This window comes from Mucor velutinosus (genome assembly GCF_035048745.1).
Source record: "Mucor velutinosus strain NIH1002 chromosome Unknown tig00000093, whole genome shotgun sequence".
Classification (NCBI taxonomy): domain Eukaryota; kingdom Fungi; phylum Mucoromycota; class Mucoromycetes; order Mucorales; family Mucoraceae; genus Mucor; species Mucor velutinosus.
In genome coordinates this window covers 22,032-40,384 of record NW_027041907.1, presented here as the reverse complement: position 1 = coordinate 40,384, position 18,353 = coordinate 22,032, and the positions used below count along the sequence as shown (strand labels likewise).

At 39.5% G+C, this 18,353-nt stretch overlaps 10 protein-coding genes across 10 annotated transcripts; 4 read left to right on the top strand and 6 right to left on the bottom strand.

The window, feature by feature from the left end:
* Positions 1-2,431: 2,431 nt before the first annotated feature.
* Positions 2,432-4,416, bottom strand: ATC70_001751 (uncharacterized protein; the record flags this gene model as incomplete). Its single annotated transcript, XM_064821144.1, has 10 exons — positions 2,432-2,768; positions 2,830-2,901; positions 2,957-3,028; positions 3,085-3,156; positions 3,208-3,279; positions 3,338-3,481; positions 3,546-3,617; positions 3,674-3,745; positions 3,808-3,879; positions 3,989-4,416. 10 exons carry the CDS (start codon positions 4,414-4,416, stop codon positions 2,432-2,434), a joined length of 1,413 nt encoding a protein of 470 aa, XP_064680830.1.
* A 244-nt stretch (positions 4,417-4,660) lies between these two features.
* Positions 4,661-5,336, top strand: ATC70_001750 (uncharacterized protein; the record flags this gene model as incomplete). The annotated part of the gene is made up of 4 exons (XM_064821143.1): positions 4,661-4,716; positions 4,778-4,822; positions 4,887-5,234; positions 5,303-5,336. The coding sequence occupies 4 exons, from the start codon at positions 4,661-4,663 to the stop codon at positions 5,334-5,336; spliced, it is 483 nt and encodes a 160-aa protein (XP_064680829.1).
* A 404-nt stretch (positions 5,337-5,740) lies between these two features.
* Positions 5,741-7,118, bottom strand: ATC70_001749 (uncharacterized protein; the record flags this gene model as incomplete). The annotated part of the gene is made up of 7 exons (XM_064821142.1): positions 5,741-5,957; positions 6,009-6,146; positions 6,200-6,464; positions 6,507-6,531; positions 6,599-6,614; positions 6,740-6,772; positions 6,832-7,118. The coding sequence occupies 7 exons, from the start codon at positions 7,116-7,118 to the stop codon at positions 5,741-5,743; spliced, it is 981 nt and encodes a 326-aa protein (XP_064680828.1).
* A 324-nt stretch (positions 7,119-7,442) lies between these two features.
* On the bottom strand, positions 7,443-8,949 carry ALG6 (Glucosyltransferase-like protein; the record flags this gene model as incomplete). Its single annotated transcript, XM_064821141.1, has 6 exons — positions 7,443-7,550; positions 7,610-8,183; positions 8,235-8,314; positions 8,370-8,596; positions 8,653-8,757; positions 8,814-8,949. 6 exons carry the CDS (start codon positions 8,947-8,949, stop codon positions 7,443-7,445), a joined length of 1,230 nt encoding a protein of 409 aa, XP_064680827.1.
* An 839-nt stretch (positions 8,950-9,788) lies between these two features.
* On the top strand, positions 9,789-10,094 carry ATC70_001747 (uncharacterized protein; the record flags this gene model as incomplete). The annotated part of the gene is made up of 1 exon (XM_064821140.1): positions 9,789-10,094. The coding sequence occupies one exon, from the start codon at positions 9,789-9,791 to the stop codon at positions 10,092-10,094; it is 306 nt and encodes a 101-aa protein (XP_064680826.1).
* Positions 10,095-10,420: 326 nt separating this feature from the next.
* Positions 10,421-10,963, top strand: ATC70_001746 (uncharacterized protein; the record flags this gene model as incomplete). Its single annotated transcript, XM_064821139.1, has 1 exon — positions 10,421-10,963. One exon carries the CDS (start codon positions 10,421-10,423, stop codon positions 10,961-10,963), a length of 543 nt encoding a protein of 180 aa, XP_064680825.1.
* A 238-nt stretch (positions 10,964-11,201) lies between these two features.
* Positions 11,202-11,548, bottom strand: ATC70_001745 (uncharacterized protein; the record flags this gene model as incomplete). Its single annotated transcript, XM_064821138.1, has 3 exons — positions 11,202-11,352; positions 11,414-11,421; positions 11,504-11,548. The coding sequence occupies 3 exons, from the start codon at positions 11,546-11,548 to the stop codon at positions 11,202-11,204; spliced, it is 204 nt and encodes a 67-aa protein (XP_064680824.1).
* Positions 11,549-11,827: 279 nt separating this feature from the next.
* Positions 11,828-12,145, bottom strand: WBP1 (oligosaccharyl transferase glycoprotein complex, beta subunit; the record flags this gene model as incomplete). Its single annotated transcript, XM_064821137.1, has 2 exons — positions 11,828-11,913; positions 11,971-12,145. The coding sequence occupies 2 exons, from the start codon at positions 12,143-12,145 to the stop codon at positions 11,828-11,830; spliced, it is 261 nt and encodes an 86-aa protein (XP_064680823.1).
* A 346-nt stretch (positions 12,146-12,491) lies between these two features.
* On the top strand, positions 12,492-13,136 carry ATC70_001743 (uncharacterized protein; the record flags this gene model as incomplete). The annotated part of the gene is made up of 1 exon (XM_064821136.1): positions 12,492-13,136. One exon carries the CDS (start codon positions 12,492-12,494, stop codon positions 13,134-13,136), a length of 645 nt encoding a protein of 214 aa, XP_064680822.1.
* Positions 13,137-16,611: 3,475 nt separating this feature from the next.
* On the bottom strand, positions 16,612-17,923 carry ATC70_001742 (uncharacterized protein; the record flags this gene model as incomplete). Its single annotated transcript, XM_064821135.1, has 3 exons — positions 16,612-16,896; positions 16,956-17,706; positions 17,784-17,923. 3 exons carry the CDS (start codon positions 17,921-17,923, stop codon positions 16,612-16,614), a joined length of 1,176 nt encoding a protein of 391 aa, XP_064680821.1.
* Positions 17,924-18,353: the final 430 nt, after the last annotated feature.

Genomic DNA, 18,353 nt, shown 5'->3' with positions numbered 1-18,353 from the left:
AGGATAGAAAAACCAATAGATTTATAATCCTCCATTTCTCTCAAGAAACAGTGTAAAAAGAAGTCCAAGAACAAGCTGCGTGTGTCACTTGCCTTCTTGGTCAAGATTCGTACCTTTATTTTGCGTTTTGTGCATGTAGCTGAGATATGCTGAGCAGCGGCAAAAGTTTTTTTTTTTTTTTTTTTTTTTTTTTTTTTTTTTTTTTTTTTTTGCACAAGGCTGGTGAAATGTGTAACAGCTTTACTTGCATCAGTTGTTTGTGTATACTGTGAGGGACGCATTTGAATTGAAATTAGAATGAAAACTGACAGTTTGAAATGTAAGAGTTAGTTTGTGCGAGATGTACTCGGTCAAGGATATTATTAAAGAGCCATATCATCATAGTGACCTAATACATTGACCAGCTACAACATCTCAACCTGACAAACATGCTTTTGTTTACGCACAGACAAATGCTCGGTAATTTGAACGGCGGCCTATTGTGTCAACTGTGCCACAAAGGCATGTAATTTTGGCTTTGAAGGAATCGATGTGTCCATATATATCTATGATCATCGCATTTGCTAAGCAGTACATTCATTTTTTTTTAGCTTCTTTGTACACTATGCTTAGACTTCGGCCGTTTTGCTACTAGTGATTGCGGCATCTCCTTTGGTCGATGATGTAATTTTCGTCTACAAGACGTGGAACTATATAGTAAGTGGCAAATCCAAGGAATGGGTAACTCTAGGGATCACATTTGAGGTTTACAAAAAAAAAAAAAAGATCACACTTGAGGTTCTCAAATTCAGCGTTGCCATCATTCATGAATGTACTGATACTATAAATGGCGACAAATTTTCATTTGCTTCATCAACTACTGTATTCCTGCTTACCAGTGCAATAATACTTTCTATCTAAAAAGGCTTTGCATTCAAGATATCTTACGGCATTTGTGGATAGGTTGGCAATGTTGGATTTTGCATTGACCCAGCATTTGAAGATGTACTTTTTGCAAATAGTATATTTACCAGATATGAGATTTCTTGAGAAAGTTAAGACCAAGTAGCAAAACCAAAGTACAGCTCCTAATTTCTTCTTGTTAGCTTCAAATACATCGATTGCTTTCGTAGATTAAGCAATATTCATGCTGTCTGCATAGCAGTAGCCCCCCAGCCAGAAATTGATTAACATTCCGCTCGACGTTTTGTTGTTTATTTGCTAATTTTTAAACTTTTTGGACACTATTAGACCTATTTTGCCAGATTTGATTATATAAATCGCAATGATCGTGCTATATGCCCTTATGCTTTCTGAAAGTACTTATCAAGGCGCTTCCAGCGGTACTGGTCAAAAGAATTGTTTTGAAAAAGCTTATCAAGTAATTCGTAAAAACATGAAATGAGGGTTTTGCCAAGAATGTCGAGATTTTGAATACGAAAGTCTCACAAACACACTTTTAGGAGTTGCGTTGGATTGGGAGAAACATTTTAGTCTCATATATGCCTTAGTGGAAGTCTTCATTTTTGGAGTCAAAAACGCGATCGTTTGATTTTCGATGAAAACTATGAGGTACCTCTCATGGTTTGGAGTCGATTTTTGGCGATCCCATAAAAATTGAGCAGAGGTGTCAGTGAGCAAGTGCTAGACGAGAAAAACTGTTTGTTGCTATTCTGGAAGTCTAAAACGGCTTTTAACGCGAGGAAACGCGACTCAAGTGCATCTAAATTTCGCTGTGTTTTACTTACTCTTGGGTAGTTGGAGGCAATGCGAGTCGATTATCCGCATGTATTTGAACTGTTTTCATTCAAGCAGATGTGCAACATCCAGGAGTGCCAGAGCCACAATGACGGGTAGTTTATGGAGGCTGTTTACTTGATAATGGAAGATTGAAATGCGGACAGCGTTTATTAGTAGGATGAGCTTGCAAGATTAATCATGTTAATGTAATGAGAATTGGCTGTTTGCCATCCAATGGGCATTGATTGAAGTACTGACCAAATGCTAGCGACTCTAGCTTACAAAATCTTTAATACTCATCCTTTACGCTGATAAAATGTCCCACAGCATGCTTATGATAATGAGCAAATGTATCGATGTGTGAACGTCTGACTACGATCCCTGAATCAACGCAATGCGGTTGATCTCAAATGATGCCGGTCTTAATAATGTGGATGAAGCTCCAGTGAACAATTGGTTGATTGATGGCTTTGATATTTCTTCTTTTCCAGAATTATTATTGTCACAGTTCTTGTCTGCTATAGCGCATCATATTCTCTCAAACATCACGGCAGGTATCTATCAGCATTTGCTCACTACCAAGTTGTTTTGCCACGCGCGCTTTTTATAAGCGTTAATAAAGACAACCCCAAAATTTCAAACCAACCATGCATGTCCTTAAAAAGCAATACTGCAATAATTTAATTTGTATATATGAATGGTTTTGAAAAAATTACATCAAGAGTTCAGCTGCTGCAATCATTGTGATCAAAGTGGCCACAAATAGATTGGTTTGGTTGCCCACGGCGTTGTTTTTCTTTTTGTTGGTCTTTACCACACAATCAACAGAACATTGGAACGCCAAACTTTGAGGATTGTTGATGATGCTCTGATCGGGACAGGATTGGAATTGATTTGGGATCATGTAGCAGTAACCAAGAGCAGGAGGTGCCATCGAAGAGGGGAACTGTCCATTCAATGCATTGTAGTTGAGATTGAGACTTTCGAGCTTGGTGAGCTGGTCGATTTGGCTGGGTATAGGGCCGGTGATGGCATTGTGTCCGAGGTTACTAAGGATGTGTTTGATTAATATTCAGGTGCTACACTCCATATGACACGCGCTTCACTTACAGCTTCTTTACATTGACAAGTTGGCCTAGCTTGGGAGATAGATTGCCAGTCAGTCTATTATTGGACAGATCCCTGTGGTGTGGATTTGTTAGACACCAAATACTCGAAGACATAGGCCAACACTTACAATACTTCCAATTTTAGCAGCGAGTAAATCTCTTCAGGAATAGATCCGTTTAGCATTTGGTGCGACATGACCCTGCACTCGATTAATAAACTTACATGCGTACGAGAATCTAATTATATACGACTTACAAGGATTGCAAATTTGTCATATTGCCGACCGAGGCAGGAATATTACCAAGGAGATGATTGTCCTTGATGTTTCTGTGTACGATATGAGTATTTCATTCATATGCGTGTATAGAGTTCACTCACAATTGTACCAAGCTAGAGGCACTACCCAAATTGGCGGGCAAAAACCCATTCAAAGCATTGTTATCTAGGTAGCTATATGAAAATGAATACCAGCTTATCATGCATACATCTACACACTTGATATACATACAGAGACTGCAGCGATGTCATTTGAGTGACCACGGTAGGAAATGTACCTGTCAAATTGTTGTTGCTAAGATACAGATTTTGAAGCGACTTCATGTTTGCCCATGCATCTGGGATGGTGCCATTAAAAGAGTTATTTTTAAGATGGCTGCATGTGGCACAACTATGTGAGTGGATCGTCCATTATTATGTCATGTACGCCCATAACTTACATGTTGGTGAGATTGACCAGTGTGCTGAGGCCAGCGGGAAGGCCACCAGAGAGCTGATTGACATCTAAATTACTGCATTTAAATCAGCTTATGAGTGGGTTGTCTAATAACCTAAAGCATACACTTACATGGATTTCAAACTGGCAAGTTTTCCAATACTGGCGGGCACAGATCCAGAGATGTTGTTGTTACTCAAATCACTATTATAAATAGACCGCATTTTTTTAGACTCTGGTTCTATGAATTCTTTTTCGAATATTACATGTTTTGGAGATCTGGAAACTGGTCAAAGTTATTTGGGAGCTGTCCAACAAGGTTATTGTATGCAAGATCACTGTATCGTAAGGAGACAAAAAAACAAGAGCGAAAGAGGGGTTGTTAGTGTCGAATGCAAGGGGGGGCTCATCTTTACATGTGGAGATAAAGAAAACGAAGAAACTTACAGCTTCAAGACTTGTCCAATGCTGTTACAATGAACGTTATACCAGCTACAACAAGTTGACATGTTTGTAGAATCCCATCCAGTGCGGACAATCCATGTGTTTCCATTCAGCGAATTGTACAATTGCTGCAAATTCTGACATACAGTAGGGTTTACTGTCTTGTTCACTGTGGGGAGGTCAGTTTCGATGGAGGTAGGTTGCGACGTTGCGTCTGATGATACGGTAGATGTGGCTGTTAAAACTGCTGATGATTCATTGTCGATGGCTGTGGATGTGGCAGTGATTTCACTTGCAATGGCTGAGGACGTCTCTGATGCAATGGCTGAGGATGTGTCTGATGCCGATGTTTCATCTCCAGTTGAGTCGTCCTCTTGACAGATGGCAAATGCCACTAGGAATAGCAGAAGAAGCAAAATGTTACTCTTCATTGTGCGAAATGAACTAGGAAAAAAGAGAATCAGAAAGAAAGCAAGTGATACACAACTTATAAGGGGGATTAAACAGAGAAAGGCAATTCAGGAACTGAAAACATCAAAATAGCCAGCCTGTGACCGGGACGAGCTGGCTACACGTGCTGAAAATAGCTTGATCTGGGAGCTATTTATATCAAGCAAATCACCAAAACTCTACACCTCTTTTCTTTCTTCAAACACTCACTTTGACCCTATTACAATGTCCGAAATCATCATCCGAGTTGGTATTCTTAATGCTAAAAACCTTGCTGCAGCGTAAGGCATTCATCAAACAACACTATCTCATTGTATGCTTATTTGTTTATCTTATTTATAGTGATAAGACTGGATTCTCAGATCCATATGTTGTAATGCGAGTAAAGTAAGTCCCATCTCACAACTCCACATGGAGAAATCAGGCTCTCAACAAATCAACTCGTCGATAGCCACAAAAAGTACAAGACCAAAGCCATCAAACAGACATTGGATCCAGTGTGGGATGCTCACTTTGACATCAAAGTCTCTCCTAAAAAGACGCCTACTTTGTTGTCATTCACCGTTTGGGACAAGGACACATTTGGCAGAGATTTCCTCGGCGAAGTGACAATTCCATTCAAGAACATTTTTGATAGAAACAACCAAGGTGTATCAGACGGTGTACCTCGAAACTACAAGGATCCCAGCAATTACGAAGCCTACTTTCAGTTGGCAAAGAGGAGTGAAAAGAACAATGTCTCGGGAGACCTTTGCCTAAAGTTTGGCATACTGGAAGATCACATTGGAGATGTCAAAAGGTAATTTGCCCATTGTGTGCAGTGTTGTGATGAGAAGAGGGCCGTGCTTTAACCCGTATCTTGTCTAGATATGCTGATGCTTGGGAGCTATTGAATCCTTAGACTGCCATATACACATGCTTAGATATCACTTATTTATACCTCTATCACTCTTTACTTGTATATCACACCCTCCCTGATTATTTTTAGAGCTGAATGTACAACCATCATTGCACATTAGGCTTTGCAGCTCAGTTGATTAAATCAATTTACATGTTGGAATACCGCTTTCACGATAGAGTGCCTGAATGGATCGAACAGAGTTTAGACGTTTTGGCTAAATGGTGGAGAGTATTGTGTCTATCATACAGTGGGAGCTTTTAAACGACTGCTTGTATTTAGAACTTACATGACAAGCACATGGCAAGCATTGCAAATACATCATAACAGAGAGAATATTTATAATATTAAGTGCTATAAAGGCCTACCGCCTTTTGTTTTTGCTGGCTTTTTAGAAAAGCCTGTATCTAAAATAGTAATGACACTACAATTGCAATGGTAACAAAGATGGCATTTTCCAGTTGATTATGCATGCCATTACTGGCAGCATTGGACGAGCCTGATTTGTTGGTAGCAATGCCATTACTGCCGTCTGTCCGGTTGACAGGTACAGCAGTGTCCTTGTATTGACATTCGGTGGATGTGCAGAGGCAGGAATTTCCAATAGGATCCCACCATTTTGTGCTATGTATACATGTAATTAGTATTGATTTCCTACAATGTTTGAAAGACAACTTGCAGTTATTGGGAAGAGGATAACGGAACCCAGCTGAGCCATTTTGAGCTGCCGTGGCAGGCTTGGGTGTATCTAATGTAGGTGCCGTGCTTGAGCAGTTGAAGCATGTATTGAAGGGAGTTGTACCAAAGTTGCAGCTGTCATATCCGTGTTAATATATCGGAACATTCTCTGAGAAAACGAGCCTTACCTGTTTAAAAGGCCATCGTCAACATTGGCATTGTTATCATCGTCAAGACCGTTACAAATCCCTTTGGCGATAACAGGCTGTTCACAACGCATGTAGTCTTGCTTTCCTAGTTCAGATGCTTTGACAGGATTCTTCATCCATTGCAGCAATTGCTGATTTGTCACAAACCATACGTCAGGCTTCTCTAAGAGTGTTTTGATTAAAGACACTAGACCATCCAGTTTGGGAGCACGATCGGGCGAACCAGGATAGCCAGTCAAATGAGCTATGAATGCGTTGTTGGGACAAGTATACCACTCTATCTAACCTGCAGACCGTGCGAGAACGTGTGACTATAATATATAGAGCAAGTATAAGTGAATGGTGTCCATTTGAATCAGACTTGAACAAGACACTTACTCTGCAATCTCGTTGCCTGAGGAATACCATTGTTGTACCAAGGAAAAATCTGTATACTGCATGGAGACATACCTCATTGTGTATAGTCCATTATTGAGTGTGTGTGTGTCTCACTCTGTAGAAATGATTAGACCACTTTACCATGTACCACGACCTGAGCAGCCATTGGGGTTACTAGACGGTATAATAGTGATTAGATATATAGTACGGATATGCAAAGAAAGGCAACCTACGTGACATTCAGCATGCGCTTTGCTGTCTTGTACAGTTGAGGTTGAATGGAATCATCAAATGTCACTGTAACAAACTGAGGTGTGTCACTTGGTGCTAATCCATTAGGTGGATTCTTGGAAGCACATACACAGCCACTAGCAAGTTTGCAGACATTGGGATCGCAAGAGTAAGTGCCAGCAGAAGCTGCTGCACCTGGTTGCACTGTATTGCCTTCAGATTGCGCACATGCCAAGCTAGCAAAGGCAGCAGTAGCAGTAGCAACAACTGTGATGGGATAGAATTTCATGTCTTTTTTCAAATAAATTTTAGAGTAAAAGAAGAGAGAACCAAGAAAACGAATCCAAGGTATATAACGATTGTTTTCAAACTGATGTACATTTTGTTGTTACTCCTGTGCATAAAGTTAATTTGAAGATGGTTTAGCTTAGGAGTAGCTGACACTTCAAAGGGGGGGGGGGCTTACGAGATCTCTCACTCATTAGGAGGGAGATCTCCTTGGTTTTGTTTTATAACCCAAAAATAGCTGAATACGAACAAAACGCTCCTCATTGTAAGCATCGTGTTATTCAAGGTTTTATTCAGTGGTCTGTGCAGTTTATCAAGGGCAAATTTATTTGCGATGTCTAATACAAAACTCGTTCATTCTCTTGTAGGCTTCTTCAAGGCGATCGTAAGTGGGAGTGATGACAAATCTGACAAAATTGGGATAGTTGAAGCACTATAGAGGTTTTGTTAGTCGCCATTCTTTTCACATGTTCCGAACAAAGCACAATTTACCTCTCCTGGAAGACAAACAACGTTTTCTTCATCCAACAACTTGGCACTGAAATCAACATCGGACTCAATATCCTTGAATTTCTCGACTTCAATGCGAACCATCATGTACATGGCACCTTGGGGATTCACTGGGACCATACCATCAATCTTGGCGACTTCTCTCATACTTAGCTCGACATTGCTTTCCAGTTGCTTGATGGTCTCTTGGTAGAAGGAGGCTGGTGTTTTCTCCAGAATGTCTGGAAGGGCTGCTTGGATCAGAGAATTGGGACCAAGGATAAGCTGAGCCAATTGATGGAGGCCATTGTGGATTTCTGCAAAGGCACCGTTACGATCGTGAATCATGATCCATCCAACTCTCCAACCAGGCACCAACCATTTCTTTGCAAGGCCGCCCACTGCTAACACAGGTACTGTAGATGTCAAACTGGCCATGGGGAAGAAGCTGCTTCCTTCAAATACAAGATCGCAGTAGATTTCATCAGCAATCACTGGAACATGGTACTTTTCTGCCAAGGCTAAAATAGCCTCTAAATGTTGACGTGAATATACAGAGCCACAAGGATTGGAGGGGCTGATGAACAGTAAATTAGTAACAGTAACGCTGAAAGTAGTGTGTGCTTACTTGTTGACAAGGATGGCGCTTGTTTTATCATCAATCAAAGATTCCATTTGTGCCAAATCTGCCTCCCAGTTTTGCTCAGGCTAGATGGATGAATCAGCAATCAAACCATACACACGATCCATGCTATCCACTTACCAGTAAGTTGTAATACTTGGGCTCGACAAAACGAGTAGCAGCTAACGAAGCATAAAGTGAGAATCCAGGGCGAGGCAAAAGGATGTTTTGGCCCTCATTGCATAGAACATTGATACACATTTCAAGAGCACCGGAACAACCATTAGCCAAAATAACATCATTCGCTGTCAAAGGTGCCGCAGGGTCGCTGTTGGCTTGAGCAATGGCAGTACGGGCAGCCAATGTACCTGAAAACATAGAGTTTATCTCATGCCACCATCGCGGCTTGGATATGAACACTTACCATCAGCTGGAGGATAGCCGTTTGCTTTGAAGCTGTTTAGTTGCTTTGCAACTGCATCATTGATACTGGGATCCACATTGAAGTTACCAAAGATAGTTGGATCACCTGTGTATTGTGTCAAAAAATGCACTCTTTTTGTCTCTGTGTGTATGTCATCTTACCAATGGATAAGCTGATAAGAGGCTTTGTGGCATTTGGATTCAACTTGAGCTTATCGACGATGGCTCTGATGGGGTTGTGTGCTTGATTAGCAGTTCTTGAAGCTTTGATATTCCAGGCGGCACGGTCTGAACTCATGATAGTTGTGTGAGAAAAGTGGAAAAGAAACGTATCCAGTTTTTTATTTTTTTTTATATAAATGTCATGACTCATGGTACAAGAGCTGACTGGGATTCAACCATATACAGTAGTCTTGTACCTTTCTGTCAATCTCATGAACATAATACATATTCTTTTGGAATATTGGGGATGCAGCATCGTTAAGGCAAGTTTGCCCCGCATATCCCATGCAAACTAATAGTACTTTTTTGCGTTGTAATAGGTAACAAGAAACAGCAGAGTCAGCACGAATCCTTCAAAAGACGAAAGACGGCCTTATGTCCTACTAAACGAATATATGCAAGGCGTGAGAAACGACAGAAAACCTATATCTACTCAATTTATTGATCGCTTCTCTGTTTCATGCGCTAGCACAACATCTGCTCCCATGATTGAATCTACGAGCCTTTTCGGTTGTGAGAATAGGCTGCTTCCTATACACAGTGATAAAAACTTGGCCATTTTATTGAAACAATTTAGCAGCATGTAAAGATTGCTGAATGACAGACAATTTTGTATCGTCTCAGCTGTAGTAGATAACATCAGTAAATATACGAGTGTGTTTATGCTTCGGATGGCTCTCTACCTTTGCTTCGCTTCAGTGAGAACCAACCTGTGCAGCAGCAACTCGCGCTACCGATTACCCTTGCCCATCTTAACAAAATACTGCTACTTTTATTTTGATCCTCTACTTACACATAAAAACCCATTATATTATATGTGGATCTGATTCTTATGTAATGCTTTACATCCATATACACGTAGCTATTTCATATACGGGCAAGTATCATACAGATATTATCCTTTTTTAGTCAAGAATGTGCCTAATACAGCAAAATGTGAGTGCATTTCAGCTGCGTTTTCTTGCGTTCAAGGCCGTTTTAGGTGGTCAGAATAGTACCAAACAATTGCTCTCATCTAGCGCTTACTTCCAATCAACAATCACTGAAGAGGATGAGGGATTATTTCAACAATTTATGCAGCAAAATCAAGATTATCATATAACATTCAACCCAGACGACAACATCGAAGACTCAAGGCTCTACTCTCGCTTCTACATTCAAGTAAATTGGTTTGGTTTGGTATCTACAGTGGCAGGTGAAGACAACCGCGAAACTCGCTAATCTTTGTGCCGATGGGTAAATACGTTTGTGGATGACCCCCTTCCTGAGACTATAGAGTTCAACTTGAGACTGAAACTATTGGTGCGTCATTATTTTGATTCCATGCAAGAAAAGCTTGGGGACAGCTCAACGTCAATGTACATGTATAGATTGGAGGTTAAGCATCCGGACCCGTAAGTATAAGAGATGTGAATTTGAGACGAAAATGAGAATGCAACTCATGGTATTTACGTCTCAGGAGCGAACCATTGCCTACCCGTGGCCTAAATCCGTTGGAAATATCATCTCGAAAAAAATAGTGGGACTTGTGGACAAAATATGTACAAATGATGGTGATGGCTAGCACTTCTTCAATTGGATCAACAGATGAATGGGATGATAAGCATGCAACATATCGTAAGTACGGTCAAGTCATCTTTAACGGCACAAATGGATCTACATCGCGGGCGTTTGGTTTGGAAATAGCCAGAAGAATTACAGAAATGACACAAGCTTGGGATGGATACAGAGTGACAGAGCATATTTACCCTGTATTGCACGAGTTTTTTATGTCTTTGATCAATGAGGAGGCACCAAAAGCAAACGAAGAGTTCAAATCAACAATCACAATATTCACTGCCTGTTCACAAATCGACATGCACGGCAAATGGAAAAATGTTAGATATGTCAAGTCTGTTCCTGCCCGTTTGAAATACTGCTTTCGTAGTATTGTTTTATACGACATTTTGCTTAAATCAAACCAACTGAATTTTGCCGATCAACGTCAGGCTGTGCCAACTAGTGTTGAAGATGGAGAAGAAGATGACGGCGAGGATGAGGACGAAGGCAGTTTTGAGGAGGATGATATGGCGTTCCTGGAAGATGATTGAATAATAGAAATTAACTTGTATTTTGTTGACAGTATCAATTGGTTTATGTGTTGATAAAATGCGGCAAACTATATGAACAGTGGGGCTTATATAGCACAGTGAACAGAGATTAGGCTGGTATGATTGAGTAAAGACACTATGTATGAAATTGTACTTTTAAATTGGTTTAAAACGTTTATGGATTGTATTGTAAGATCAGCAGGTAGGGTAACTGCGTTGAGCCTAATCTGTATTGGATTTAAGCGTCATCTGAAGAAAGCTCGTCTGCATCAAGGCTATCCAACTCTTCTTCATCAGAGCTATAATCCGCAAACTTGATATCATCAAATTCATCCCCAAATTCATCGTTCAATTGATCGATTAAAAAAAGGGATCTCAAGCTTATGTGCCTAATTTATATATGTTGTTTAGAGAATGCTGATGCCACACTTGAAATATACCCATACTTACTCTTCGTACTAATGATAAAGGGACTACCTCAGGAATTAACAAAGCATAATGGCCAGCGTGTTGAGATAACAGCACCAAGCGCTCACATACCCTCAAAAATTCTGCTCCTCGATTTTTGTTGTTACCTATGAACATTGAATTTGAATGGCTAAATTCCAGATTAATAAAGACACTTTTATGCTTAACAAACAAACCCACACGGATCGATATTAATTCTGCCTTCTTGGCAGCAGGATCTTTGTGGCGAGCCACTTCACGGCGAATAATCTTGCCTGCATTGTAGGCAGCATGTAGGGCAAGATATTGCTTAATGCCAGACTTTTTCTCGACAGAGTAGTTTTGGTATATGTTGAATACCCTATTCAAGTCGGTAGACACAGTACTGTTGGACTCTGTGGTGGTGCCTAAAGTAGTTCAGCGATCATCGCCAGTACAAAGAGCAGCTCTTTCAGCCAGATCCTCCTTTGCCGTGATCATCTCGGCTTTCCAGGAGTCAATCTCTATAGAACAAACATGAGTCAAACTAGCATGTGATTTGAAGTACAATAAAAACATACGCTTCAGAGCCTTTTTGGTAAAGAACTCCCTTCCGTCCCTGATTGTTTTGGAGCGTTTGGTTGATCTCGTTTCATCGGACACTATGCTGGCATTGTCGTTACCAACAATATCGTTGTCTTCTGCGGTTGTAGTAGCAGTTGGCAAAGTCTCTGTATCGTAAAGAAACAGGTACATGTCCTTCGCGTTCTCTATAGATCTCAAGTTAAGACATGGTTGTAAATATATATGAAATTTGACATACCTCGCGTGACCATAGAAGCAAGCGTGTCAGCGACGTCTTGCAGCTTTTTTTTTCTCGTCCTCGTCCATGTGCGAGCTCATGTACTGCACACTTCTTCTCTTATGATCCAACTTCAATCTGATGTGGTCATAATAACGTTTGTTGTTAGAGTTGTCAGACATGATAATAACAGAGTGTCAAGGAGGTAACTGAGTGTAACATATTAAAATTAATTAGTATATCATATTTAATTGGTTGAGCCCCGTCTTTTCGCTTACTCCAAATATACGTCTAAATACAATGACACCCACATCAAACTCTGAAAAAGAAGCGTTAGAGTATGTCCAGGTAACAAAAGACAATGCGTTTTTCAGGCTTACCGGTATAATGCGTCAGGCAGAGGTTTTTGGGGCCGACCAACCAACGATCCCAAAGATTATTTGGTCTGCCACCAGCAATTACAGGTCGTTATTTTATAACGGCCATGAAATCAGCATCAACAGTATCTCAAGATTGCTACTTTCGCTGAAAGACCAGGCAAACTTGATCATGCACGATGATCTTTTACTAGGTGCCAATGTGCCTTGTTTGGGTGATCCCGTCGACGAAGACAACACCGAGTACGTCGATAAAATGAGTTCAGAGAGAATTGGGTACTCCTTCTTGAACGATGTCGAGAATGAAGCGCTCGTCGATTCAAAGACAAGTGGGTACATCCCACGCCATATCTTGTCAAATCGAGAGCTTAGAGAGAGATTTTTTGGCTTGGACGGCAGCACGCCTAATCATTTAACGCTACAAGGATGGCTAAACCAATGCGAGCAATATGTCAAGTTCTTGGCCACCATTATTCACATCGAAGCAGGTCAGCCAACAAGGGGGACAGAAATTTCAAGTTCGACAATCATCAATAATTCAAAGGGTGGTGTTAAGCACAAAGAATAAAAGGATTATTATTTGTAGCTTATAAAAAATGTTCGATATTATAAAAACAAGAAAAGACTTATTTGAATAAGATCAGACACAAAAAACTAAAGATTTATTGATGAAGACAAGAGTTATTCTATTTATACTAAGTTCTGAATGCCAAAATAGCAATTTATCTTGTACAACGTTTATCACATCTGATGAACCTCAGTATTTAGATAGCTGAGATGCACTTCACTTATCATAGCTTGTCCATGTTGTTGCACAACACAGACATATCTACCCATCAAGAATACCTTAATCTTTATAGACAGTTGTAGCCCTTCTGGCACAACAATAAAGTATCTGTAGCTAGTATCACGGATATAAGCATGTGTCTTATAGCGTGGATCATAAAGTGCACAACATCTGAAGCAACAAGCTCGTATTGCATTAATCTTGGTGCTTATCCAGATATGGTAAACATCCGTAGTCAATGTCGGAATACAAGTATAAGTCTATAGCGCCATCCATGTCCGTGGTGCCATCTATAGCCTATAGCTTATATAGTATGAATCTTATAGTACTAGCGTATCTGAAGTCCATATCTTCTTATAGTATAAATCGATATCGTACATCTAATCCAGTGTACATACAGTTTATATATAAATCTAGTAACTGGATGAACTGTCGGAATTCAGATCATAGTGGATGTATTCCACAGCATGTATTTTACTAACGTTTATTTGTGTTACAGCACACTACAATACCCTTGACATTTACTGCAGCTCAGTATCTGTCATCTCTTGCTTTCAAAGTATTTCACCTTATTATCATCAAGCTAATGCTATTATTATGTATGCTTATCTGCTGACGACAGCGTGGCTAGATTGAGATGACATTTATTTTGGATATTTTTATGATGGGAATCTAGTCTTCTAGTTCATTCACTCGGAATTTCGAGGTATTTCTTCGTTTCACGATAGCTTTTTTTGTGAATTAATAATCTGAACCAGCTGTTGTGCCAGAAGGGCTACAACTGTCTTTAAAGATTAAGGTATTCTTGATGGGTAGATATGTCTGTGTTGTGCAACAACATGGACAAGCTATGATAAGTGAAGTGCATCTCAGCTATCTAAATACTGAGGTTCACCAGATGTGATAAGCGTTGTACAAGATAAATTGCTACTTTGGCATTCAGAACTTAGTATAAATAGAATAACTCTTGTCTTCATCAATAAATCTTTAGTTTTTGTGTCTGATCTTATTCAAATAAGTCTTTTCTTGTTTTTATAATATTGAACATTTTTTATAAGCTACAAATAATAATCCTTTTATTCTTTGTGCTTAACACCAGCAATCTAATTATACTTTTAGAGGTTAAGTTCGTCTATCAGTTATTTACTGCACATACTGTAGGCATAAATAGAAAGAATTATTACACCTAATAGTGGTGCAAATGATATTAACATTCAAAATACGCAAAAGCATCAAGCATTTGAGCAGACAGGCGGGAATAATTGCTTACTTTTGAACGCTTACAAATACCCCAATCCTGCATCTTTTGACTCAGACTTTTTGAATAAAAATACTTTGAAGTCTCAAAAAAGATTTCCATGTCAAAAAAAACCATGTTTATAAGTATCTCGCGGCACAATACTCCCTCAAAGACAATGACTCTGCTAAGCCGATTTAATCGGGGTTCAAAATTAAACTGACTTTAAAACTATTGATGTAAAAATGGCATCGCAAGAGTGCTGTTTTGATTTCATAAGAATATATTATACAAATAAAAATACTGTTGTAAGTAGACAGTGTGATAGCACGCAACGAGATGAATCGATTTATGATAAAAATATGCAATAATCTGGTCTTTTCCAGTACGAATATATCAAAAAGAAGAAGTTTCAGATGTTCCGGATACAGGAAAAATGTGGAATTCCGGGATATTTTACTTTCCACTGGCTTTGGGAAGAAAACCATACTTTACAATGCCGGCAGTGTTCAATTTGTATCCACTCAGCAAGTAGACATTACGGCGAAAACCTTGGTGCAAATACACCAAGTTTAGAGTAAAAGCACCAAGATTTAGATCATTTGCACCAAAATTGGGGTTTTGAAGGTGCATTGGATTTTTTTTTCAATGAAGAATTATCAGCGGTATCACAAAAAATGGATGTACATCAAGTGCTTAACCATTTGAGGAAGTAACGACAGAATATATTACACAAAAACACATTTTTCGAGTATATAAAACTTTGAAATGAAGACTGCAGCACGTATGGTTTGTTATAGCCTAACGAAGGTTTCAAAATCTATCTATAAACATATGTAAAAAGAAGCAAATTAGGCATATTTTTCGAGTAAATGTCAATTTATGAATTCCCAAAGGGCCATCGGGTGCTCAGGAATAATAATACGATTGCCCAATGTGTCCTCTTCTTATACATCTAGTTTGTTATATACGTTTCCGGAACAAATCTAAAGAGAATGGCCTCTAAACACTTTATCTCGCAGTTGAAAATTGATTGTTGCACATGCGGTGTTCAGGATAGTTTTTTTTTGGATTTATCAAATTGTCTAGTTCTTATATAGCTTTTTTGTTCTGCATGTTTAGGCAGGAAATTAAGCACAATATCAATATCTAAAGTTTTTCTCGGTTTTTTCGTAATACCTTCCTATGTGTACAATTGAACGGCAGATCTATCACTATTCTATCAAAACTAAGAGAGATCAAGTAAACATCCATTGAAGAATACCGTATAAACCATGAAGGAAAGGGGAAAACTGAAATTTATCAGAATCATATTTGCGTTGGATCTTGAAAGTCTTTTGTATTTAAAATACCGCTTCAAAGTAGGAGCTAGCAGCGTATTCAGCGCTAAAAGCAGTAGGAAACACCTAATTGATGCTAAAAGTGGTAAAAATCATCTTAGAGATACGGGAGAAACAGCTCAATAGAACCTTTCCGGTTTACAAGAGCAAAAAGACTGTTGTGGGCGGAATTTTAACCATCGTGGCCCTTGTGTTTCGTTGATATTTGCAAAGAATCAGTGTTCAAAGCCTTAAGTAATAGTAGGACGAGGGGAAAACAGAAGGAAGAATTCAATAAAGAATGGAAGGTGAGGGAGACGGCAAAAAAGAAGATATTTGTCGGAATCTGTTTTGTATACACGCTTAGGTTTTAATAGCAAGGATAAAACATAAAAGAATTGGCAATTGAATGAAGGAAAAATAGGAATTTCATACAATTTTAAGATGCCATTGTCTGATAACAGTGCTATTCGCACCAGTGTTTTACTCAAGTTAAGGTTGGGGCACCTACTCCGCAATTAATGGTGCTTTTCGGCACATATTAAAGGAACTGAGCGTTGTTTAGTGAGCTGAATGGGATGTCTTTGATGTCAGAAGCTAAAAGGGAAGAAATGAAGAAGAGGACAACGACATCATGAAGCTGAATGTCTGTTAACTTGCTGGGGGTAATAATACGATGATAAATTCTATATTATCTTTATTATTGAGGTAGCACAAATGAGTTTTTTCCAGGCTTATAAGTCTCTATCGTGGCCCGGAAAATCTTTTCCTTCGTTATCACTTTATATATCTTGTCATTCTCGCTAAAACGCATCAGACCAACTTGGCAAATGACCTGCTCAAATGTGCACACCAGATATGCGGATGAATCCTGGTCATCATCCATCTCCACTATGGGCATCGTCTTGTCATTGTCGTCAACAACATGAGTCTTTCCCAATCGAATAAGCAAGAACAACTCATCGCCAATCCCCTCAATTTCGAGCTTGAACATGAAAATAACAGCCCCTACATAGAAAGCCTTGACTTTGCGACGAGAGTTACCTTAGGAAATTCAGACGTCAATATGGGTTTTGATGAGTAACGATAAAGGCAATAATGAACCTGTGAATTGACATACCTCAAGTGTTCTGCCCATACCATGATGTAGAGGCTTCCTCTAGAATTAGCACCGGTGAGATCGCGGTAGTATTCTGAACGATAAGTGCAGTTGTAAGCCCAGGCACTTCCAGAGACGACAATATCCAGTTGATCATTGATATGGACATTCTGCAGAACATCAGTTGAGTATTGCCGGTCGTAGTAGGACTGCATAGCCTTGACAAAAAGAGGTGTGTTGACGTTGATGGAGGTTGGGATATTTGAAACCGTTGTGTGGATGACTGGATAACAGAGCTGACTTCCGTTGCCATTGTCATTCTTCAGATTTACGAAGGTAATTGGATCGTATCGTCGAGGCACTAAGAGAATGATTCGAGCATCCAGATCATTCAGTTTGTCTTTACCATCGCCTGTACCATCACCAGTTGTAGATGCCTTGATGGCTCGCATAATTGCCAAACGATCAATGATGTTTCCGGCATGTATACCAACATCTGTGCGAGCACTTATCAAGCGTTTGTACCTACCGATGGATCTTTCGATAGATCGACTGGAAGTCGAAGCCGGTAAACCTTGCGCTTTGATCATGTAAGTCAAGTGTCCTAAATAATGGGCGTTTGGTCGAAAGGTCTTGATAGGAAGACGTTTGGCTTTGATTTCAGTGATCAGCAGTTTGTGCCAATCGTTAACCTTACTGTGCAGAGATAGAAAGAAGTAAGTTGTTAGTCTGTGGATAAAACGGGTTTTGTTATTCAAGATGCCAATACTTACGCTTCTATGAATTGTAAGTCTAAAGCATGCAATTCATTCTTCTGCAATACCAAAGCTGCCACTTTAACGATACCCAGAAGAGGTTTTCTGATTGAGTCAGGATAGTGTGGTGCTATCAGGGCTGGAACAATGAAAATCATAAACTCTTCATAGTCAACTGCTCGGTAGTTGGTAACTCCTCCTGGTGCAAAAATCACTACCGCGAAAAACTTAGCGGAAATGCTCTAAAATAGGTGTTTTTGTTGGTGCTTTTTTACAGCCAAAGTATTTGGAAAAGTTGGTGCTTTCGGTACAGGCTTCAAAATTAAAACACTCTAAATTTGGCGTCAATGCGCTAAGTGGTACAAATTGAAAATATTCCATCAACATTGCGGCACAAAAGTAAACCTTATTGAAAATAGAAACTGTTGTATAGCCGATGATATTTACTGCATTACACAACAATTGAATCCTATACCGTGCAACGTTGTTCAGCTAAAAGACCAATAGTTGCTCATGGGGATTATGACATTGGAATGATATAATTGGTGGATCTTTATTAATAGAATGCGCTATATATTACTCCTGGGG